General features: G+C 52.9%; 6 protein-coding genes across 6 annotated transcripts; 3 read left to right on the forward strand and 3 right to left on the reverse strand.

Annotated features, from left to right (window-relative positions):
• Positions 1-24: 24 nt before the first annotated feature.
• Positions 25-1,504, reverse strand: BO82DRAFT_431076 (uncharacterized protein). The gene is made up of 4 exons (XM_025640665.1): positions 1,096-1,504; positions 912-1,034; positions 709-834; positions 25-646 (listed from the first exon to the last, which is right to left on the reverse strand). Exons 1-4 carry the CDS (start codon positions 1,270-1,272, stop codon positions 437-439), a joined length of 636 nt encoding a protein of 211 aa, XP_025493558.1. The 5' UTR covers positions 1,273-1,504; the 3' UTR covers positions 25-436.
• A 459-nt stretch (positions 1,505-1,963) lies between these two features.
• BO82DRAFT_332293 (alpha-1,3-glucan synthase) lies at positions 1,964-10,132 on the reverse strand (the record flags this gene model as incomplete). Its single annotated transcript, XM_025633172.1, has 15 exons — positions 9,616-10,132; positions 9,385-9,560; positions 9,095-9,323; positions 8,543-9,024; positions 8,174-8,466; positions 7,580-8,111; positions 7,081-7,525; positions 4,806-7,021; positions 4,708-4,749; positions 3,545-4,649; positions 3,292-3,462; positions 3,080-3,230; positions 2,722-3,023; positions 2,303-2,663; positions 1,964-2,232 (listed from the first exon to the last, which is right to left on the reverse strand). Exons 1-15 carry the CDS (start codon positions 9,976-9,978, stop codon positions 1,964-1,966), a joined length of 7,137 nt encoding a protein of 2,378 aa, XP_025493559.1. The 5' UTR covers positions 9,979-10,132.
• A 1,397-nt stretch (positions 10,133-11,529) lies between these two features.
• Positions 11,530-14,024, forward strand: BO82DRAFT_353043 (alpha-amylase). The gene is made up of 9 exons (XM_025634862.1): positions 11,530-11,948; positions 12,027-12,130; positions 12,195-12,350; positions 12,405-12,513; positions 12,578-12,740; positions 12,792-12,882; positions 12,934-13,008; positions 13,073-13,124; positions 13,187-14,024. The coding sequence occupies exons 1-9, from the start codon at positions 11,642-11,644 to the stop codon at positions 13,846-13,848; spliced, it is 1,719 nt and encodes a 572-aa protein (XP_025493560.1). The 5' UTR covers positions 11,530-11,641; the 3' UTR covers positions 13,849-14,024.
• Positions 14,025-14,938: 914 nt separating this feature from the next.
• Positions 14,939-15,894, forward strand: BO82DRAFT_353044 (GPI anchored serine-threonine rich family protein). The gene is made up of 2 exons (XM_025634863.1): positions 14,939-15,294; positions 15,377-15,894. The coding sequence occupies exons 1-2, from the start codon at positions 15,035-15,037 to the stop codon at positions 15,828-15,830; spliced, it is 714 nt and encodes a 237-aa protein (XP_025493561.1). The 5' UTR covers positions 14,939-15,034; the 3' UTR covers positions 15,831-15,894.
• Positions 15,895-18,955: 3,061 nt separating this feature from the next.
• On the forward strand, positions 18,956-20,250 carry BO82DRAFT_400751 (uncharacterized protein; the record flags this gene model as incomplete). The annotated part of the gene is made up of 3 exons (XM_025639215.1): positions 18,956-19,132; positions 19,302-19,596; positions 20,144-20,250. 3 exons carry the CDS (start codon positions 18,956-18,958, stop codon positions 20,248-20,250), a joined length of 579 nt encoding a protein of 192 aa, XP_025493562.1.
• A 792-nt stretch (positions 20,251-21,042) lies between these two features.
• On the reverse strand, positions 21,043-22,034 carry BO82DRAFT_373396 (uncharacterized protein; the record flags this gene model as incomplete). The annotated part of the gene is made up of 4 exons (XM_025637370.1): positions 21,043-21,124; positions 21,162-21,552; positions 21,691-21,815; positions 22,015-22,034. The coding sequence occupies 4 exons, from the start codon at positions 22,032-22,034 to the stop codon at positions 21,043-21,045; spliced, it is 618 nt and encodes a 205-aa protein (XP_025493563.1).
• Positions 22,035-22,988: the final 954 nt, after the last annotated feature.

The raw sequence follows: 22,988 nt of genomic DNA on the forward strand, positions 1-22,988 counted from the left end.
TGTACTGAAAGTGGAAAGCGATTGGTTCTATCTGCTAGCTTATTCGAGCGGTAACTGTCAGTTGCGTTTAAGCGACACGCCAGGAGGGTAGCTAGTAGATCAACAACGCTCCTGTAGTACTTCATGACGTCACCAGAGTTCCAATCCCTTAGTCAAGCAACAAGCTTCTGGAACGTGTCCCGCGGTTGCGGCTTCCACCTCAGGCACAACGCATATGCCCACTCTCCTACATCCGACCGGCAGATAACCCAATACGTGTCACGTCAACACCCCTTTTATTACAAACGTATACTATACATAGCTAGACTGACAAGATAGAAGAAACACGTCCAGCCAGATCCCAAAGGATGGCGTAAAAGTATTTGGTTAAAAACGCTTGAGGTTCCCCGCCTACTCACCCCCATCTCCTACCCATCGCTCAGCAAGACACATCCCACTAAGCGCGATACACCCCGCGGCGGCGCAAGCCGAGCAGCCCAGTGCTCCGCGCCTGCTGCGCTGTCGTGGCCGTCTGACTCGCCGCGGTGGCATCGAAGGCCCAGATCGCCTGGAAGCAATGGGTATCCACCTGGGCCTTCTGGTTGTTGGCCTGGGCGTTGTACGAGCTGTTGGCGGGGAAGAGGCCAATGATGTTGTAGAAGTAGGCCTGGAGAGTCGTCGTGTCAGCATACCCCCACCTCCTCATTTCTGGTGCGTTGGGGGACCTACATCCACAGCACTCTCCAACGTGCGCACATTCGACGGAACGCGATCCTTGGTCGACTCGTCAAGAGACTTCAACCTGGTCGCGCTGGTCGAGAAGGCGTCCATGAGTTCGAGGAGGGATTGGACGAACTGGAGCACCGTGCATTAGTCCACTTTCCTTTTCCTGTGCGCGCGGAGGGCGGGCGGGACGCGAAGTGGCCGCTTACGTTGGAGTACCCCTCATACACCAACTGCTGCGCAGTCTGGTCGGCGATGACGGGGGTATTGGTCATGAAGTTGACGTTCTGGAGAACCTCGATGACGATGGTGCTCATTTCGGCGTAGACGTCCTAGACCCCGAGAAAATGATCAGGCCATGTACCCGGACCTCACTCAGGAAACCACACTAACCTGAATGGGGGAAGCGTCCGCGGTGGAATTAATCTCCAAGACCAGATCCTTGGCGGCGAAACCTTGCTGCGCCAGCTCGTTCAGCGAATTGGCGATTTGGTCGGGGGTCAGAGCGGCGAGGACCCAGTGCGCGCAGGCGCAGAGGGCGATGATTGCGGAGAGGAAATAGCGAGTCATGATGATTATTCAGGAAACAATGAGGGACTGTAAGTTGGATGGATTGGTTGAAAGAATGGATTGGAGGATGGGATCCAGGGAATGAGGAGGAAACGAATGAATGACGGTTGTGTTGTTCTGAAAAGAGTGGCAGAACAAACAACAACAATAGCGACAGCAACAGCAATTGTGGAAGGTTGAGAGAATTCGAGTAAGTAGCTCCCCTTGCCAGAAGGAAGGGCGTCTCGTATTGTTTATATACGTGCGGAGGTGACAATTGATCCGCTCCCCTGAATAATGCATGGACAATTTAACTAGTCTGGAATGGGGACCCCTTGACGGGCTGTGAGTCTGTGAGTCTGTGACCCCTGTTCTCTCTAGTCCGCATCGGGCCTGGACGCACAGACTCATCCCGCCATCCCCCGCTGACAGCCAGCATTAACTATGTCAAATCAATTAGTCAAAACAGATTCTGGATAAGTGAGCATCCACTCAACATCGATTAATAAAGATTATATTCAAACAGCTAAGCCAGCTGCGGACCACGGATCGCTCTAATCATACAATGCCCCCGTATGCTATATACTCACTATAGGCAACAACATGATGCTCCGGGGAAGTATCACCCGAATATATATCCAAACAATTAGTAAACAAAACAAACCAAGCCAAGACACACGCTAGCCAGGCAAGAAGACCAAAAAAAACACAATCAAGGTTTCGAAAGCTGTTCCTTGCGATAGAAAAAGAGGCAAAGCACGTTGATGGAGAGCATCAACAGCAGACACACCCAAAAGTCGGCCTTACTCAGCCCGGCGGCCACGCCCGCCGAGAAATCCGGGAAGACGTTGCCGGGGCCGAGCTTATCCGGCGCCGTGGCCCGCGCGAGGATCGTCGCCACCGACCCGACCACCTGCGCCGCGAGGAGGGTGAAGGTAACGTGGAAGCGGGTCATGGTGTTGAGGAGGATCATTCCGAAGCCTGGATGAGGTTAGTTTGCGATTCTGGGGTTGTATGATGCGACCACGGGTGGGACGAAAAGGAGACTTACCAACACCCTGGAGACTGTCCAGCACCCCCAACCAGAGCCACAAGGCTCTACCAAGAATCGCTCCAGCCACGGGACCTCCAGCCCACGGGATGTACGCCGCGATGTTGGAGGTGGACCATAGCATCTGCGCCCAGCGCGGGGCGCCGAGACCAATGGCGAAGATCGGGAGGAACCAGGCATGTCGCTTGGAAAGGACATGGCAGATCCAGAGGGCGGCCGCCCAGACCCCGATAAAGAAGAGGAGAACCAGCAGCACAATGTGCCACATCTTGGCGTGCTTGCTGGACCAGAGGTATAGCCAATTGCGACCGTACGGGGCCGAGAGCCAGTAGTTCGAGATGAACACCATGTAGAAGAACCACTGCAAAATCGGGGATTAGCACTCAGACTGGGTGCAAGGAAACGAGGGAGGAACATACAAGCACGATGCGACGCCGGAAGAGCGAGAGGTAGAAGGTCGGTACACGCCCGGGCGTTTGGCGGTAATAGGACGGCAAGCCAAAGAATACCAGGGCTCCCAGCAGCCACAGGAAACACGCGAGACCGACGCCAATCCCGAGTAATGCGTGTGGGTTGGTCATACTCAGGCTGAAACGTGTGCTACCCTCTTGATTGAGGCTCGCCATCCAGCTACCCCAGTACCAGAGGAAACTGATGCATAGTTGCTGACTGCCTTGAATGACGGTGGCTCGGTAGATCCACGAGCTAAGCGGCGCTCCACCTGGACAGAGAGGTCAGATACACTGTCCCTTGGACTTTAGTTGTTCATTCACATACCTTCATCTCCAAAGTTGAGAGCAAAGAAGATCGAGCCGCTTGAGGAGGCAAACGAGTAGAAACCAGTTCCCACATTCTGCAGCCAGGTTTGGCTTGCACCGCCGGAAATGGGACCGGCGAGGCCGACGAAGAGGAAGGCAAACCCGTACATCTGCGAAGGGTTAGCCTAGACGCTCTTGGGCGAGACAAAATGCACAGAGCAAAACACGTACCAGGAAAGGAATGGTTAAGACATAAACCGACGGCATCAGTCGGAAAGCCATCCACCACACGATCGAAGAGCCCAGATAGATGGACGCGAGCGCGTACAGCTTTTCTGCTGTCTCTCCGATCTCCCCGTTCAGAAGCGTGATCTGGTACGAGTTCAAGGCGATTATTTGGCCCTGACCCATCTTGTCAGTGGATTGAACATGCAAAAATGGAAGACGCAACGAGAGGAGAAAAGCAGTATAACAGCAAACTCACAATAGCAAGGACAATCGAATAAACCGGCCAATCGCCGATCTTCATCAACATGAACCGCTTCAACCCCGTGGGGGGCACATAGTCCTTGGGCAGGAGGAACTGTCCCGCATTCGGGTCCTCCACTGGACCACCCGTCATCCCCGGCGTCGGCGGAGGACTGTTATCGTTGACCTTGAAGCGGAAGACCGAAGGCGACGGCGAGGGCAGCGGCGACTTGCCCAGCTTGACGTCGCGATAACGGTTGAACCAGTCCTTCTCGCTCTTCTCGAGGAACTCCTCGATGCACAGCTGGTCCTCGGAGTTCTTGCCGTTCAGGTCGACCAGCTTCTTCTCAAACTTGTCGGCGTACTCGTTGTTGACGTCCGTGAAGAAGGGGCTGACCTTCTGGAGGTTGTAATCCTGTTTCTCCTTGACGATATCGTCGACGCTGACCAGACTCATCATGGATAGGTTCGGCCTGCGACCCAGTAGCCCGTCCTCGGGGCCGGCGCCGAGGGTTGGGGTGCTGGCGCCCGAGTTGGCGAAGTGGGGAGGAGTATGGGGTGCCACGGACATGTTTTCGAGCTCTTCACCCTCATTCTCGAATGAGTACACCACTCGAGGTCCTGCGCGGGGGATCGAGGATAAGGGTCTTCGCCTTGCCTCGGTGTCGGTGTCAGGATCGTTACTGGTCAAGCTAAGATTGGAGGGTAGGATTGCGGGCAGCGAGGGCACACGACTGTGGCCGGGTCGGGGTGCACCGGGTCGCAGATCGGCGTTGATGGCCCGGCTGGGCGGACGCGAGATGGTCGAGCTGCGGGATCGGCTGTGTTCGCGGCTGGTGTCGGGACTCAACGAGAGGTGCATGTTGCGACTGCGATCGGGAACCAAGGTACTGGTGCTGGAGATCCTCCAGGAGCTGCGCTCGTTGCGTTTTGAGTGCTTCTCGTGCTTCCTGATGGAGGTTGTCTGCAGAATGCCGAGATCCTCGACCCACTGCGCCACGGGGAAGCGTTGCTTGCCGGACCGGGCGCGCATCAGCGCTCGTGTCTCTTGTGATGATCGCAGGGCGTCGTTGATCGCCAGCTTGAACTGATGGGTGAGGTGCTTGGTTGTCATGGATTCACTATACTGCGTTTAGTTGTCTGGACATGTGTGATAGTCTCTGGGAGGAAGAAACTCACATCGTAAACCACCATCCAGGCATTTGTCCGAGACCACCGACCCTGTTGACACATTCGTTAGCATTAACAGTCAATCTAGGGCTGACGTTCAACCCTACCGTGATCCCACTCCCAACGCTCCCTTCCGCCCAAACTCGACAGCCACCAGACCGAATGGTTCATCACGCGAAGGAATCAGAGCAAACTCGGCACCACTAAAAATGAACGGCGGCAAGGCCGTGAATTCCGGCTTGGAATACACGCGATCCGGGTACAGCTCCATGAGCCGATTCAGCTTCAACGCAGCGAAGCGTCCATAAAGATCAATGACCGGCCCGATGCAGATCAGCTGAACCTTGGGGTGAGCGTCCAGAATCGAAGGGAAGATGTCCGCGATCAAGTCCACTCCCTTCTGCATCGACCACCGTCCCACGAACACAAACAGCTCCGCATCAGGGTCCACCTTGAGCCCGGCCCATTCCTGCGCCTGTCGCTTGAGCGGGGCACGGCTGGCTTCAAACTCTGCATCGATGGTCACCTCCTCCGGATTGTTGTTCGCATTGTTATCCCACTCCGCGAGATCAGAGGGGTCCGGATTGGGCAGAGCGCCGATGCTCTTCAGCCCCCAGAAGATCGGATACCGGGCATACGATCGCTTGCCGTATTTCTTCGAGACACCCACAGCACCGAACCCGTTCTGGTGGATCTTGAGGTAGTTGGCCGCGCAGTGGAGGAGGTTGAACACGTCGCCGAACTGCACGTACTTCTTCACAACAGCCTGGTCGAGGTTGAACACCTTGCACACCTCTTGGATCTGCTGGACGTTTTGCATGGGCCATAGGCCCTGAAATTCTGCGTTGTGGAGAGACAGGCAGCATGGGATCGTGCGAGGAAGAAGATAGAGGGGGGCGGCTGCGCCGTGGTAGTCGTTGATGTGGTAAAGGTCGATAGCGGGGAACCGTTTGATGGCCTCAGCAATGCATTGGTTCCAGGCGGAGTAGAAAATGGCCGAATCCAGGTCATCCATGCGCGCAGGATACGGGTCGGATTTTGACTGAGCCCGGAAGACGGGCGCGTCGAGCAGCACGTACGTGATGTTGTGCAGCCGGTGGTATTGGACGTCGACTTGGTACTTGTTCCCCAGAACGGTGACGACCATCGGCTCCTGGGGATCATCCCGGGGGTAATCCACGCCTCCCACACAGGGGACCACCCAGATCAGATCTTGGTGTGAGAGGTGCTTGCCCATCAGCTGTGCCATCACTCCCAGCCCACCGATCTTGATTTTGATGGCCCAGTCCTCGATGTCGTACTCCATTGTAGCGATAAGCACGGTGCGTCGCCGGATATCCACCGTGGCGCCGATGACGCTGCCGCTGTCGGACACAGACGGACTGGCATTCGCACGACCGACTCCAGCCGCACTCGCTTCACCGTCATACGGGCGCGCCCGTCTCTGGAAGACGCCGATAAGTGGTGCAAAGCTCGACCGCTTCTCCGTGACACCCACTTGGTTAAACTTGACCTGGTAGAACGCCTTCAGGTACATATACACCGCGCCGATCGCTGTTGAGATAGGAATGATGGCCAACAGGATGAAGAGAGCCAGCTGCACCCATCGTGACCCCGTCGGAGTGGCGTAGACCCTGAGGTCGCTGTCATCAACGGACAGCTTGAAGGACAGATATGGGGACGGAGGCGGGATAGTGACGTTGAACACATTGCTCAGCAGGGTGATAGGCGGCACCTGATCCAGCACGTTGTCGCCATCAAGATCCCCAAACACCTGCGTCTGATCCAGCGTTCCGTCCTCGTTGATGCCCCAGGCATTGAAGGCAACCTGGACGGGCCACTCGCCCATGAAGTTGATCTCCCACCGTCCGGTCAGGTTGCTGAGAGTCATCTTGTTGGAGTAGCCGGCATCGTAGCCGAACTGGTTGAACTCGCCCTCTATGAAGAGATTGGGGAAGCGCCGCGGGGGTTTGTACTCCCACTGGGAGTCGCCGTGCTGCCAGTGATCGCTGCTTCCGGCCAGCTTGCTCCAATACTGGGCGATGATGTGCTCCCCGTCCCAGGCTTGTCTCGCGGGCCCGGTGAAGTTCTTGCTGGGGATCGACGTGTTGAACCCGGTGTAAGTCATCCAGTCACTGAATGTGGCCCCGAAATCCAGCGAGTAACGCCACTTATCAGCACCAGGGGCCTGTGGTCTGACAGATAGGGCCCCGGAGTCGGACGATGGAACCTCGAACAAGAGCGTTCGGCTGTAGTTTGCCACCTGCGGCCAGACAATGGGGTTGTCTAGCTTTCCGACGCGGAAAAGGAAGTGGTCGACGGACTAATGTGTTCATTTAGTTTTCGGACATGGTGGTCGTGTATAGCAGAGGATGTACTCACGTTTGTGGATGAGTTCCCATTTTTCGTGGTGACATTGCTAACGGTGACTTGATGGACGCCTGGGTATACGTTCGAGAGCTCGGCCTCGTAGCTGAAAACGCTAGTAAGTGCACCGGGCCAACTCACCACTTCCTTCTCCGCGAAGGATTTGCACGAGACGGAGCTGTTGTCTAGCTTCGGGCTCTCGTCGTTGAGCGCCTTCGACGTGATCGTCAGCGATCGAGTGATTTCGTCACAGTCCATCTCCTGGGAGAACTCAAAGCCGATCCGCACGGTGTCGCCAGTCGTGCTATTGGGAACGAGACGCGCGTCATGCCCCGGGGTGAATCCTGTGATGTACGGAGAGGGCTGCACGAATTTATCCTTCGGGACGAAGGCCTTGAAGCCCCACGCCGGCATTGTCAGGTTGGGATAACACCCATTCGGGAGCTTCGACCCTTCCAACCTGCCACATCGTCAGTAATACCACTACAGCTTTCCGTTACGGAGGTTACCATACCCAAGCGTTTTGGAGCTATTGACCAGCGTATACTCATCGAACGGCGGAAAGAGGTTCTTGACCGTCGTGCCTGCGGGAAACGGCGAGATCAACGCATCTTTGGCGCTGCAGTTGAACTCGTGATGCACCGTCTGGTTGTCATTCGCGTACACCAGCCAGACACTTTGGTTACCCTGGCCCTGGCCATCCAAGTTCTGCAGGTCGACAAAGCGGGAGCGCAGCACACTCCACATGCCCGTCTCGGTCGGCGTCCCGTTACTGCCAGGCAGGTAGATGTCAAAAGTGTGGTTAGAGAGCTGCTGCAGGTACCAGCCGTCGTTCAGCACGGGGTAGTTCTGCCGCATTTCGAACATCAGCTTGATGAGACCCCGCGCGGGGTGCGAGGGGTCCCGGTGGTCGAGGCTGACGGAATCGTCCTCGCAGCCGGTTAGAGCGCTCTCGAACGGCATGTCGTAGTACTTGGACGCTCCGATCTTGTAGCACCCATGCATCTGCCATGCTTGCGCTGATGACATGGGTCCACGGCCGAAGACTATTGCAGTGTTAGGGTGGGGATGGGGGTATTGGACATTAGATAGAATGGGGGCGTCTTACTGTAGTTATCCGCCTGGTTGTCCAGGACGTAGAATGCCTGCTCCTCGCCCCAGGAGAGGATGGGGATTCCGGGCATGAGCAACGAGACAACGTACAGTCCGAGATTCTGCTTGTGCGTGCCATTCGCGATCGCCGGCCACCGGAAGACGTCCTGGTTCGTGACGCCGAACAGGTGACGCGGGTCGAATTCGCCGGTGTTCGTATTAATCATGTCGTTTGTCTGCACAAGACCATTCCAGGTTTCCACGAAGTTGACCGGTGGGTCGCCTTCAGCCGTGTAAATACCGTCCAACCTGAATGCGAGCAGTTGTCAACCTCAACTAGCCGAGGAAGAATAGGGGGAGCTACGAGGGAAGCGGGGAGACTAACCCTAAGAACCGACTCAACCCACGATACAAAGTGTAGTGGAAGGCGGCCCCATCCAAGGCGGATCTTTCCGCCGGTCGCAAGAACAGATCCTGGGTTGCATTGGTTGTCTTGTTGGTCATCATGAAGGCTTCCGTCATGTTGGAAATGGTTTGATTCGTCTGGTGACCGCGACCGATGTACAGCGAGCCAAAGGCGTTTCCCGCCACGATTTCTCCGGGAAGGTAGAAGTTGTCCTTGCCCACCCCCTGGGCGCATTCGCGCATCGCCTCCGACCACTCACCCAGGGAGTCCAGGGTCACCTGCAGAGCCTTATCCACGCGATACCCATCGATGTCCAGCATCTGGATGGTCAGACACGAAAAGTGTTTGATCTTGGCCAGAACGTCCGGGCGCCATCCGCGGAGACGGTCCTGCACGAAGGCGAACTTGGAGATCTGCCCTTCCCATTCGGTGTAGTTGCCAAACGCAGCGACTTCACCATACTATACGGAACATTATGATTGGTTAGCGCCGATCGACACCTCCAAGGATGTGGCGAGGGGGAGGATTTACCTGGTCAAACTCACTATTCCGACATGAAGCACCCAGGGTGGTGGTGGTCAAGCCAGTTCCGTCATCATCCCAGAACCGCGGATACTCCCAGGGACATTCGGCCTCGACCTCGTTCCCGGGCTGAAAGTCCCAATATTGGCGGTCGTACTTCCATACATAGTCATACTCGTTGGGGTTGATCGGCGCGGACCTGTTCAAGTAACCCTGAAAACCGATAAGATCGCCCATTCTTTCCCCACCACGATTAGCTGACGGCACTGGCATCTTTCCCGGACCAGAGTCACACTTACGTCGCGAAGGTATTGTCAAACAAAACGTATATGCCCCGTCGATGAGCCTCTGATATCATGGTGCGCCAATCTTCGATCGTACCAAAGTGATGATCCATCAGCGTCAGATCCAGCGGCGAGTATCCATCCGCGCCCCAGGGCCAGTTGATGTACGGGGTACCAGCGAGGTAGACGCCCTGAATAATGGTCAACATGTTCCGTCCTGTAACTATTCGACGGCAGTAAACTCACCTTGATCCCCATACCCTGCAAGTAATCGAAAGTATCGACCAAACCAAGCACGTCGCCGCCATGGCGGAACTGGTTGGAGGTCAAGATGTGTTCCCACTGCGTACCATTCGCGTCGTCATTGCTCGGATCACCGTTAACGAATCGATCGAGGAAGATGGTGTAAAAGGGAAATCGCCAGTTGTCCGGTGAGGGGTTGTATGTGTGGCCATCCCACAGTCCCGAATAGTCGAGAGGGTCTGTCGCGGTCTGATTCTGGTTGAGATTCCAGTTGACTTCTTCTTCAAGGTAGGGTATGCATAGTGCAAGAGGAGTTGCCAGTGCAACGATGGCAAGGTAACGAGTGATGGGATTGAACAGCTTCATGGCGCACAGTGAATGCCACTACGGCAGTGACATCCACGGAGCAGCACACTGTTGGAAGCCTCGAACTGCGAGAGAAAAGAAGCAAAATCAGGAACTCATACAAGCAACAATCAACCCAGCGTGAACCAGAGGGAGTACAAAAGGTGGTCTGTCATAGACAAACAAAGATAAAAAAGAAATTGGCTGAAATATTCTCAGAAAGCGCAGATGAGCTTCAGCAGCATGTTCGCGTAGATAACGAACCCTCCGCAGCGATAAGGCGATCCATAGCATGTACTGTACGTACAGCCTCCCCCCCCATGCACCGACACCGAGTGAGGCAGTCGAAAGCATCGTCCTAATTTTAGCGGCTCTGTTGGAGGCAACAAACGCCATCTTTTTGGGGGTGGACCTCTTCTCCAGCATGTTCGTTATCCCAACGAATTTTTCAGCTCTGAGACCACCACGCCACCTTGCTCGGGCCTCGACACCCAGATTCCAGGCCCAAAGGAGACGCCTCATGTCTCGTATGAACTGGATCTGACATGCATCAGATATAGGTCACTTGGAGTGGTCGAAATGGGCTGGCCGAGGGTACGAGGTGGGTCTGTATCAGTTGCGCATCGCCCATTCCGGCGTGGAGGTACTCCTTACAGCTCATGCACCGGACAACCCATGGGGAGGGGGCGAGAGAATAATTCCTGCAAGTTGATACAGATATATATTGATACATGTTCAGCATCGAAGTTTGAAGGATTCTACATGATGGTGTTCGTCCCATCGGGTTGGAATTGGCTGCAAGGGCAAATCTTTTCCATCCGACAAGTCATATATCTCTAACCCGCGGGATCGGCGAGAAAATCATCGATGAGGCCGTCAGTACGGAGTACCCCGTATGTACGGGGGAGTTCGGGAGGATTCAGTCAGTGAAATGTATGCCCGACCGGCTAGCACGCCTCCAATGGAACACGTCATGGGCGATGATGATGTTGACTTAGCTGAGCTGATACATGACCTTATGCGGACAAAGGAAGCGAGCCAAGGAGAAAAGCCCAGAACAGGATCGGATGCGAAGATATTCCGGGTTCTGATAAACACGGCAGATAAGGGGACCGACTGTCCAGTCGCGGGAATGGCGGGAATTTTCCAAGGCTGGCAGTGCCGGGGGGGGGGGGGGGGGGGGACCAGCAACTTGGAACGAAGAGAACCTTGAAGACTGTCTGGCTGTCTGTGTCTGAACTGCCGATCGGGCTCGATGACAGGCCCAGGGCAAGACTGAGCTGGTGGTCAACGGGCCGATCCACTCTTCGTTACCGGTCAATACCATCTTCAATACCAAAACCTGTATTCCGATTACCTACTACTTTTACTCTTCCCGTCCCAAGATCCCAGGGCACGGAGTAATCATCAATCCAATCCAATCTAAATGCAATCCAATGATCAACATTATTTACTTAGCCAACTTGGCTAATAATTAAGGTATCAATCCTAGGCTGCTAGAATACCAAGGTAGCGGTCGCATATATGAGATCTGGTACTCCGTAGATAATATATGACTCGGTCACTCAGTCACTTGGTCACTTAATTTACGTAGGGCAACTAGAGCATTGCTTTCTCCATCCATCATTTTCAATCCGCACCCTCTTTCTTTCCTACTGGGTTGGTTATGCTAACGTCACCAACGATGAGCGGGCGGTGGTGGAGAACGGCGCTGGTGGTTGCAGCCACTTTGGCGAGCTGGACAGTAAGGGTTGAGGCCGCCTCCAGAGATCAATGGCTCGGTCGCTCCGTCTACCAGATTGTTACCGATCGCTTTGCTCGAACCGATAACTCAACCACCGCTGCTTGTGATGCAGCACAAGGCAACTACTGCGGGGGCTCGTTCCGTGGCATCATCAACAAACTCGACTATATCCAGGAACTCGGGTTCGATGCAATTTGGATCTCTCCGGCACAGAGCCAAATATCAGAACGAACCGCAGATCTTTCAGGTACGCTCGCTCATAAAGCTAGCCGTCCGCAGGACTGTGAATTCTGCACCCTCAGGGCTAACCGTCCACGGATAACAGCTTACCATGGCTACTGGCCAAATGACCTCTATTCGATCAACTCTCACTTCGGTACTTCCAATGACCTCAAAGCCTTGTCCTCGGCCTTGCACAAGCGTGGGATGGTGAGTTACCATGAACGACACGAATCGGGGATCATCGGACAATACTGAGACAATGAAACACTAGTACTTGATGTTGGATGTCGTGGTCGGGGATATGGCCTGGGCGGGAAATCACACCACGCTCGACTACAGCACGTTCAACCCGTTCAACGATCGCAAATATTTCCACGACTACAAGCTTCTCTCGTCTGATCCTCTGAATGATACCTGTGTTTTGGATGTGAGTTATTTTCGAGCTTGGTGGTGGCCGGGGCAACGCTAAGTTGTGCATCAGTGCTGGATGGGGGACAATATCGTCTCGCTCCCAGATCTCCGAAACGAGGACCAGGAGGTTCAGAGCATGCTGGGCACTTGGGTCAAGGAGTTGGTCTCGAACTACTCTGGTAAGTTCGATGTTTTATGTGATATCTATGCATTCAAGGATTTTAGTGACGCCCGTGTGAATAGTCGATGGTCTGCGAATCGACAGTGTCTTGAACATTGACCAAGACTTTTTCTCGAGCTTCAACAAATCCGCGGAGGTTTTCCTTTTTGGCGAAGGCGCGACGAAGACTGCAGCCGACATTTGCCCTCTGCAGTCAGATCTAAACGGACTGCTAAACTATCCCTTGTGAATACACCTCTCCCAGTGAATAGTCAGAAGGGGTGTTGATGTTTCTAGGTATTATATCCTCACCAACGCTTTCAATACGACACACGGCGACCTGAGCGCCATCTTCCAGTCTATTGACTACACGAAGTCACTGTGTGAGGTGGGAATTGGCTGACCCCTGAAATGATAATCTGAAACTCACTATTGGCAGGACGTGCTGGCTATGGGAACGTTCACATCGAATCAGGACGTCCCTCGCTTTGGCTCGTATACTTCGGATATCTCTGTAAGTTCAGTCACAGCCCCAAATGACAGAGTGAGCCTGGTCTAACATTGTGATGGTTGGGTAGCTTGCTCGGAACATTCTTACCACCAGCATGCTGGCTGACGGTATTCCCATTCGTATGTTTCAGCACTCTCTTCACCTACACCACGAATCTGCAGTACTAACCAAGGCAACACAGTCTATTACGGCGAAGAGCAGCACCTGTCGGGCGCATTTAACCCGGTGAATCGTGAGGCTCTCTGGCGCACGAACTACTCGATGGATTCGACCTCGCTCCCGTCACTCGTCCAATCGCTGAACCGCATTCGATCATATGCCAGCGGGGACGGCAAACAGTACACGCTCAAGTCACAGGCGGGGCGTGACTATCTCTCGTACCTGTCATTGCCGATCTACAACTCAACCAACATTCTGGCCATCCGCAAGGGCTTTGCTGGCAATCAGGTTGTGAGTGTCGTATCTAACCTGGGAGCCAAGCCCGCCACCAAAGCCACCACCAAATTCACCCTGGGCGCCGACGGCACGGGTTTCCAATCCCGACAGAACGTGACGGAGATCCTGTCTTGCAAAACATTTGTCACCGATGCCAGCGGTAATCTCACCGTCGACCTCAGCTCGGACGGCGGTCCTCGGGTGTACTATCCCACTGACAGCCTGAAGAAGAGCACCAATATCTGTAAGGATGATGACTCCTCGACGGGGACGCCGAGTAGCTCGGCAGCCTCGTCAGCAAGCCCCTCACCCTCTACCGGGGCTCAGTCTTCCTTATTCGGTCTGTCGCGGGAGATAAGGACGGTGCTGGTGACGGCAGCCATGGCCACCTCTTACTTAGTCATCTAAGCCTTCCGACTGGCCCCTCCTCCTTTTTCTTGCTCCTATTTTCCTTTAATTCTTTTCTTTGTCGACTTGCCTGGTTGATCTTTTTATTACCTAGATGGCTTTGAGGTTCTGGCTTTACGAGGACATATTATATTTTGAGTTTGCTACTATAATACATTAATTCCCTACCAAATAAGACATTGATACTAGATTTGATTCGTGTTTTGTTTTGTTTTTTTTTTTTTTTTTCGTTTTACTAATTGAAACATCCTCGTCCGTAGTGAGTATGTGGCCCTCAAACGTAGCCACGCTTGTTGCGAGCCTTGGAGAATGTCCTTCGACAGCATACTCCGTACCACTGGTCAAACTCAATGCCATACATCTGTATGATTATCTCGGGATTTCCGACCGTGCCCAAGCTACCACATTTCCGTGGAGCGCCCTGAGTGTCGGGCACAGGCACCAACTCCCGTCGGCTTCGGTTGCTCCAAGGCAAACCACGGACGGCAGTTTGTTTGACAGCAGGCGCAGACCCTGGCTTGGCCGATGCGATTTCGCGGGTCAATTTTACTGTTATAACAAGTAATAGATTACAGCTGTGACATAACGATACGCACAAAAATAGAATGACAAACTTGATAGCCTCGATTTGCAAGCCTTATCGGCACCGCCGGATTGGAGGCTTGCCTTTCTTAGCGCCGCCCTAGCGCTGACATCAGAAGAACCCTAGTTAGTGCAAAAGCTTGAGTCCTTTTATCGGTAAGGGTAATCAACCATCTGATTGGGAAGAACTTGTGAATTAGGATCCCAACACAGCGTGACAGATCACTGATTCAGTCATCGATCCTTTTAGTCCCCGTTTGTTGTCATTGACGTGGGCAGCACCGGGGATGACGATTGCGTGGCTATTCGCCTCTGCTTTAGTCTCCACAGGCGAGGCTCGGCTTGTACTGGAGATCACCTCGTATTGCTGCTCCCTGCTGTCTAAGGCCCAGACAACCTGCGTGTCTCATTCTGTCGGGCTTCAGCTGGAAGGGTGTGGACACTGGGATTCCGTATATGGTTTCCTTCCTATTGTACAATGTAGCCATCAGCACACTGCACCGGCACTGTCCTCTCTACTGTATATATAGTTGTTTTCCGGGCAAATCGTGAGACGTTCTCTATAGCTTTACTGGCCAGCATACTCCGTCGTTATTGAATCAAGATGCGCTACTCTTTCACACTCGCTTCATTGGGCCTGATCTCCTCGGCTTTGGCCATCACCATCACTACTCCGTCATCAGACACGGAATGGGACTTTTCCACCCCCAAGACCATCAAGTTCACTAGCGACTCCAGCGATCCTGACTATATTAGTATCATCCTGCGAACCGAGGATGGCTCTTTCCAGACCAAGTTGGCGGACAACGTGAAGACCTCTGAGGGGGAATACACGACCCAACCCAACCCTAGCATTTCCAACGGGTATGTAGCCTTAGCAGGGAGACACTGGGATACTCGCCAAGAATGGATCTGCTGAATTGACTTTTTCTTTGTGGTACCTTAGAGATGATTACGAGATCCAGATCATTGATTCATCAGGCCAGCTCGCCGTGAGCCCGGTGTTCACAGTCGAGAAGGGTGCTTCGAACGACGGTACCACGTCCTCATCCTCATCTTCCTCCACTTCATCATCATCATCATCATCATCATCATCATCATCATCATCCTCCTCATCGACCACTTCATCGTCCTCCACGTCCACCACCTCCTCCTCCACCACCTCCACTACTCTCTCTACAACCAGTGAGATCACTTCCACCTCAACCACCATCACCACCACCACTCCCGGGTCGTCGACACCTGCGTCGTCGATCACTCCTTTGTCTTCTTTAGGCAAGACCCTTCTTCATACACAACTGCCCGGTGATCACACTGACCGAGCCATTCTTTTTGCCCACAGGTACGAGCACCGCGGCGTCGTCCAAGGCGACGATCACCACCGCATCCTTGGCGTCTAGCTCCAACTCCACCAGCACTACCGCCACTGCCGCCGCGCAGCAGTCGGTCGGCGCGGCGGCGCCTACCTCCGGTACTACCAAGGGAGCGCTGGCTCTGCTCGGCGCTGTGGTCGCGCTCTTGTACGCTTGATGTTGACGAGATGCAAGATTATTGAAGCGTGCATGCATGCGCTCATCTTCATGCTACGAGCGAGGGGGGTACAGGGGAGTAGGCTAGTGGGATCTCGGGTTCTGTTATGCTTCATAGTTACGAGAGAGAGTAGGCAAATTGACCATTTTTACGACAGCCGATGCATGAGAGTCTGAGACCAGTACTAGTCGGTAGTATACTTCAATACTTCAATTTGTCCCTACGGTAGGCAGCGTAGAACCACTTCATTGATTGGTCTTCTGCATGGTATCGAGGACTTCTTCCCGCGTTGTACTCTATCTTGACTTCAATTTGTAATACTTCGGGAGAGTCGACATATATCGCTGTTCTTGTACGACATTCCTCATCGGAAGAGGTCAAGGTTCATGGATTCTTTATTGCAGAGACAATATTGCTGCATGGAGTTTACCAGACGACAACGATCCAATAATTGATCTGTACCTTCTAGCTAATGTTCACTACTCAGTTTATTTGGACAGCCTTTAATAAGCGTAGTGATTACTCTCTATCTGGAGTCACACAAGTTGCGTGGAATTGTGATTTGTAACCCATCGAGGGGGATTCCGCAGAAGCGGGACCAGCGTGCATAAGTGCACCTGCAGTTTCTCCCACCATCCGGAATTCCCCCGCACACCGCAACTCCTCTTCGTCTTAGCCATTTTTTCCGGTACTGGAAAAGAATGTTCTCGGAGATGCAAAGGCTTTATTATATGGTTGTTTAGTCATGCATATCCCACGGACGATGTTTCATGATGTCATTGGCTCAGACCTGTCGATCCTGGAGCCACAATAAACACTTTCACCGCTTTGCGAGCGTTTGCTGATTATGGTAATGTCTTACCTGGTGAGATATGTCAGCTCGTCTGAGTTGCCTTTCTTGAACAGTGTGATGACTGCCGATAGATGATCGAGAGTGGAAAAGCGAGACTTTTTAACATCTTGAGGATTGAAAAAGAATTAGCTCCCGTGATTAAGTATAGGGATAGACAGCCGAATTGTGGCCGAAAGCTGTATAATCCGAGAGCCGAGTACAGTACAGTTCATGCCAGAACCAACCAGTCCGGAATATTAACGAGGTCTTTGGAACTGCGTGCGTGGGGTAAGGCATGATATAATTGCTAATTATAAATTCAGAAGTAAGGTCTATTCCGCCTGCTGAGACAGCTTCTGAACTTGGAAACCGCGCCGGATCTTCTCCTTCGACACCGCCTTCATGCGGTCGGGTGCCTTTTTTTTCATGCGTGGGAACCTGCGTCAAGAGCCATCTCCCCTCATCTATTCTTGGGATCGCGAGAAGATCTGGACGAGGGCGCCTGCGTGACGCACCAAGTGCGTTGGGTGTCCAACTGCGAGACCTCGGGATTTGCTCATGGAGATTCGTGGAACTAGGCAGATTGGTCATGCTCCTGCGGTGCACTTCCTGGCAGGTTGGAACTTCCCACAGCACGATTTGTTAGGTTTTTTTTTTTTTTTCCGCTGCCAAGGCGTCCGCTGCTGCTGACGGAGTGAAGTTGAATCGGACCTGCCTGCGCGATAAACCTCGGTAGCCTCTCTTTTGCCCGCTCTAATCCTAGGAACCCAGCAGGAACGGGGCTCTAGGTTTTGGTCCATGTGAACCTGCAGTACAGTCAGCATGGATTGGAAGACATGAGCCTCCAAGAGGCTCGAAGAAGGCAACAATGATTCGTTCAGATAAACATATTCTCGTATACTTTCTCTTGACAGAGCCTCGAGTCATGGATCGTGGCAAGACCCTGTCAATCCACCTCGAATGATAAGCCGGTTACTGGCTCCCTAATGACCTTGGCAACGCTCGGACCAGGGTGGGTATGCCATAGATATGGGTCACTAGCGTTATCGGACACGACCTGCCTTATCGACCGTTACGAAAAGCGCAGGGCTCCTCCTTCGTATCGGGTACCTTCAATGCGATAAGGATTTGGTTCGTCATCTTACCTGAAGAGGTGGCAACTGTAAGCTCACAAGCAGAGAGACTTACCTTTGTAGCAGTGTCTTCAGTACCGCGCCGCAACGAAGTCTCGCTGGTTGTCTGATTCTGCCCTGTTGGGCGCGATCGTTACACGGTCGTTCGACTGTCAACTCATCTCAGCTACCACCGGGTCAGTCAAATGACCCGTTTCGGTTTGCTTTTCTGATTCATGTAACACGTATACAACTCACCCAGGGACTATCAGATGGTCGTGTCAGCAGTCTCACAGCTCAAATCGTTGATGCTCCCATCCAGCATTTCCTGTTCACGCATTGATCTGAGGCAGATCAGACAAGTATTACCGGTTAGCCTTGATAGCAAGCTTGATCATCTGAGACGGACGATTCCGAGTAATGAACGCCGGTGAGCAGAATTTGGGGGAATATCTATCGCCAAGGACGCATTTACAACTAAGACGGGCCTACCATGCCCCCCGTATCTCAGCCATTCAGTATTTTGCTTGCAGGAAAGATTAATCTATACAAGTATTTAGTTGAGATAAAAAGTCTTCTGGTAGCATACGATCATATACATGAAAAGGTCTTCAATTTCTCTCCGTCGTTCAACCAAACAAGCCAGCAGCTGAGCCAACCGAGGGCTCGTTGCAAATATATAGTCCGGGAAGAACTGAATTTGCCCTGTCTGTGCTATGTCGTATGTTTTGCACAAACCACGGAGTCAATGGTTGGTGTGACTATTCCATTCCTGAGTCCTGTGCGATGTCCACCTACTCTACTATTGGACATTCAAATTCGACGAAACGCCCTTTCCACGTGTACGACGTCAATAGACAAACAAGTCTCGTTGTCATCAGTCGCAGATTCCAGCTCGATCCGCAACCAAAAGCAACACGTCATGTTTGCACGACTCTTCGTCGTACACTACAAGCTCCCTCCTGCAACCCTAATCTAATCGATCTAGATAAATTCCGTTGCTACTACCCGGCAGGAATGTGCCCCCAAAGAATTTCGCGCAACCTTAATCATGCCCCGCGACGCAGACTTTCCGAATCCATGGGACCTCCTGGTCAACGATGACTCCTGCTTGACGCTGGCTACCTTCCGCACGCTGTCGGGGATTATCCAGGCGACGGAAACCCTCCCGAGCGACGACGATTCCCTCCAGCAATACGCGGGCTTCTCGGACAATGGCTATCAAATCGTATGAACGGAGATGCTCTCTCTGAGCCCTGCATCCATCTGTGCGTCACGCTTGTGTAACACACCTCATTAACTGTATAGTCCCTTGAGCCCGGTAGCCGACGAGTTCATGACAGTATGTAACCGCTGTTGTCAAGCTGATACTGCTCTCTGCTCATCCCAGGGATCAGATAAACAGCGACTGCGTTGGGTTCTTGACCACAAGCGATGATGCTGCCGGCCAGGGCAGCGGTTGTCGCAATAAGCCCATCACTGATGGCGGCGGCGGTGGTGGTGATGCTGATGATAATGACTTGGATCAACTGTGCGCATGGGAAAAGATGACGACGCTCTCCCAGTATATCGACGAATACTCGGATAATGCTGGCGCTGAAGACTCTGGAAACTCGTGCTACGGGCTGATGCTGCGGGAGCACGCAATAATAATAAAGCCGACGACACTAAGACCAAGACGCTGGCTGAGGAGTACATCATCCAAGTTACAGAGGAGTGTCCCAGTGATATCATCATCATCCGGACTCAGATCAGCAAGATCAAGAAGGCTTTGCATTATTTTGAAATTCTATGTCAAAGCAGATGTTCAAATAGATAAAAATTGACAATAGCTGCAGGAGTAATGGAGTCACACTTCAGACGCTCGAACAGTCCATGGATCAAATTCTCAGCAAGGAGTATGGAGATATACAAGACCTGCAACAGAGGTTAACACGCGAAAGGGCCAGATGGATAATGATCAAAGCGTGATCGATCAAGGTAAACTTCTTCGCCAACCCCCCGGCACCCTTGTGATGCCATGCGGCTTACCAGGCGAATCTCGGATTGCTTGTATCAAGGAACAGTGGCAGCCTATGCTTGGATTTAAGTACGATACCAACAAATCTATGCCCTGCAAGGAGACTGGGCGCTCACAACCCTGGGGCTGGAACCATCGCTGGCACGGTCATGTGGTTCCAGTACCAAAACGATCCCAACTCCTATGAAAAAAAAAAGACTAACGACTTAAATGAGGAAGTGCAAACTGATGAGCAGGTTATCAAGGTGCACGTGCACCTGTATGGGATCATGGCGACGATGAAGGCAGGAAGTCTGCTCACCCCGTCGGTAGAAAGCAAGACCTGACCATGACGGCCACGGAGAAACACCAAGAGAATAAGCGACCTCATCGGCCCGGCTAAGCAGACCACCGAGACGATTGAAGGGGGCTGGGATGTGATGGGTACTATGATACAATATATCTAGGATCAGGCTTCAAGATTTGAGGACGAAATCCCACAGGTACTACTCTCCGGGCTGCAGCTCGACGACATCGCCAAGGCGTGGTTGAAGCTCAATCATTATGGTATTCTTCCTCACCAGATTTAGTTCTTTGTTCATTCGTTTTTTGTGCCTTGTCAGAGCATTCTCGAGACTGATATATCATGACATCTTCAGTGGAGTCCTATATTGACCAGGCCCACAAAAGCCCGGATCTCGAAACACCACACTTGTACCGGGCCCAGTGCTACAGTATCTTCCCTACTAGCCATACTTGCAGCTCATATCAATGACAGCCCGGTAAATGTGTGAATGCTCTAGATGCATCTTCATCATATTCATAGTCGTAGTAATAATGGACTCAGTTGGTGCTCTTCGCCTAGTCCAATCCATTCACATGTTCACTCCTGTAGGAACTGTGAGTGAAAAAGGAAAACATCGAGGGCGTCGACTGCCAAGTCATGACGAATAGATAAGTGGATTGATGATGGCTGTGCAGTACGGAAAGGATGGTCTTTGTACCACCTTCGCACCTCAGCAAGTCATTTCACAGCTTGACTAACCGTGCATGACAGCGCTCCAATTGACTCGATATAACCTGTCTCGGTGGTATAACATCCTGTCCACCGGAGATGTGCTTCAACCTTCCTCCTTCGTCTAGAACAGCCACACAACCGCTAAATCTAGCTTCAGCGCGGCCGCAATCCACAACGTCGACTGCATACCACCAGCGCTGAGACTCAAAGCACCCTCCGCAGATGGCACCGACCACATACAACGCCGCACCGCACATGCGCCGGTTTCTCTGTGCATTCTTCAACAACGAGGTAAACAGATGGGGATTGGAAGCGAAATCGAAGTACACACTCGCCAACACGACGATCAGGATCTCGTTGAATCCCAGAAAGCGGCTCGTGGCCAGACAGCCTGCCGACTGAAACGCCAAGAGTGCAATTGGGATGAGCTCGAGAAAGAGTGGGCCACCTGTTAGTGAGGTCGCCGCAGAGATATGTGGGATGAGATCCGCTTCGACAAGAGCGCTGGCGATGATGATTAAGGAGGCTTGAACGAGGAACGAGAGACTGAGCGTGACGGCCCGGCGCGGACCGAGAAGACGCATCGCGTTGGCAAATGTGAACGCGCCGGCCACGAAACAAGATATGGAGACTAAGTGACTTGAGCCAGCCGAATGGCTTGGATTCGGGCTGGCCGGAAGCTCCGAGGCCGAGCGTGATCGTGTTTCCTGGGATAGGGGTTAGTTAGGACGGACTTTCTCCCGATCCGAGCTTCAGGAAACTGCTATACCTGTCTGCAAGCCCAAATAACAAGACCACACACTGTAGGCACTACTATCGCACAGCGCTGTGATGAAACAGAGGAGCAGGCAAACCAGGTCGGTATGCTTGGCATCAAGGTCATAAAGGATCCGTCTTGATAGCCAAGTCGCCGGCTTTCTGGGGGAACGGTGCCGAGGAGGCTCTGCAGCGACCGAGGACCCCCGCTTGTGTTCCTCCATGAACGGCGCGTTGCAGTGTTATTCTTAGTTCTGGAGAAGAAACTATACTCCCAGCTGGACCAAGACGTTCCATTGCGCTCGCTTTTACACTTGAGGTATCGAATAATCCTCACCTTATCTGAATTAACGTCATTTCGTAGATAGCTATGCGGAGATGTGACCGACGTGTCCTCATGATGTTTCATCATTGAAGGAGCTTGTCCAAGAAGACTACCGTTACAAACGAAGCATTAGATCATAGACGAAATACCGGGCCTTCTGATGTGTTGAAAAGGCACCAACTCGAGAGAAATCTGGATCCTCGGCTCCTGCATAGGGTGGCCCCGCTTTTACCGTGTTACCCGACACTTCCGTGACTTACTCATTGACATCACAAATACTGCGCGGAAAGCCTGATACCAGTGATCAGTACTCCGTACATACCCCTTCTGTACGACTAACGAAGCAATGCGGTCGACGGGTAAAGTGCAGCAGCGACTGGGAGACCAAGAATGATAGATAGTGCCTAGATCCAAGATACAGGTACCTGCTGCCCTTTGCGGACATACATTGAAGCCTAGTCTCAGCCCTATAGGGCTTGACTAACGGGTGGCTACAGCCGGACCATGAATCCACTCAACCGTCTGGCCAACCAGTCGGTATCGGACATCCGACGGGTGGGGGCTTTCCCGGTCTCGCACAAAACATGTTGAGGCAGTTGTTTCTACAATATGGGATAGGAGCCGTGAGCCCTCTCTCACTGGTGACGTCGTTCATTGTCCGTGGGACTGCTGCAGCCTCCCTGGCCAGGCTTTTCGCAGCTCGCGACGCTGTCCGGTTGGCCCCACCGTTATAGACTCTCTCGTACATAATTACCTGAATCCATTACTCATCCACATTCGCAAAAATTCTTGTCCTGTCGGAAAAAGCGGTATTTCCAGGCTATCCTTTCGTTGGAGGGGGAGTATGCTTGATTCTGTCCAATGCCTATGACGCTACATTGCAAGGAAAGCGCCCCCCCCCCCCCTTCCCACCAAAAGCCCCTTCGGTGCGGGCAGCTGTGCTATCTTGACATAATCCAGCCCTGGAATATTGTAAGAATTCAAAG

This window comes from Aspergillus uvarum (genome assembly GCF_003184745.1).
Source record: "Aspergillus uvarum CBS 121591 unplaced genomic scaffold BO82scaffold_17, whole genome shotgun sequence".
NCBI classification, from domain to species: domain Eukaryota; kingdom Fungi; phylum Ascomycota; class Eurotiomycetes; order Eurotiales; family Aspergillaceae; genus Aspergillus; species Aspergillus uvarum.

Bases quoted from the DNA above. Each gene is read 5' to 3' on its own strand.
- BO82DRAFT_431076 (XM_025640665.1), bottom strand. From the start codon at position 1,272: ATGACTCGCTATTTCCTCTCCGCAATCATCGCCCTCTGCGCCTGCGCG. The intron at 1,035-1,095 runs GTTAGTGTGGTT...CTCGGGGTCTAG, and splicing joins CGGACGCTTCCCCCATTCAG to GACGTCTACGCCGAAATGAG. The intron at 835-911 runs GTAAGCGGCCAC...ACGGTGCTCCAG, and splicing joins TGTATGAGGGGTACTCCAAC to TTCGTCCAATCCCTCCTCGA.
- BO82DRAFT_353043 (XM_025634862.1), top strand. From the start codon at position 11,642: ATGAGCGGGCGGTGGTGGAGAACGGCGCTGGTGGTTGCAGCCACTTTG. The intron at 12,131-12,194 runs GTGAGTTACCAT...ATGAAACACTAG, and splicing joins CCTTGCACAAGCGTGGGATG to TACTTGATGTTGGATGTCGT. The intron at 12,351-12,404 runs GTGAGTTATTTT...GTTGTGCATCAG, and splicing joins ATGATACCTGTGTTTTGGAT to TGCTGGATGGGGGACAATAT.
- BO82DRAFT_353044 (XM_025634863.1), top strand. From the start codon at position 15,035: ATGCGCTACTCTTTCACACTCGCTTCATTGGGCCTGATCTCCTCGGCT. The intron at 15,295-15,376 runs GTATGTAGCCTT...GTGGTACCTTAG, and splicing joins AACCCTAGCATTTCCAACGG to AGATGATTACGAGATCCAGA.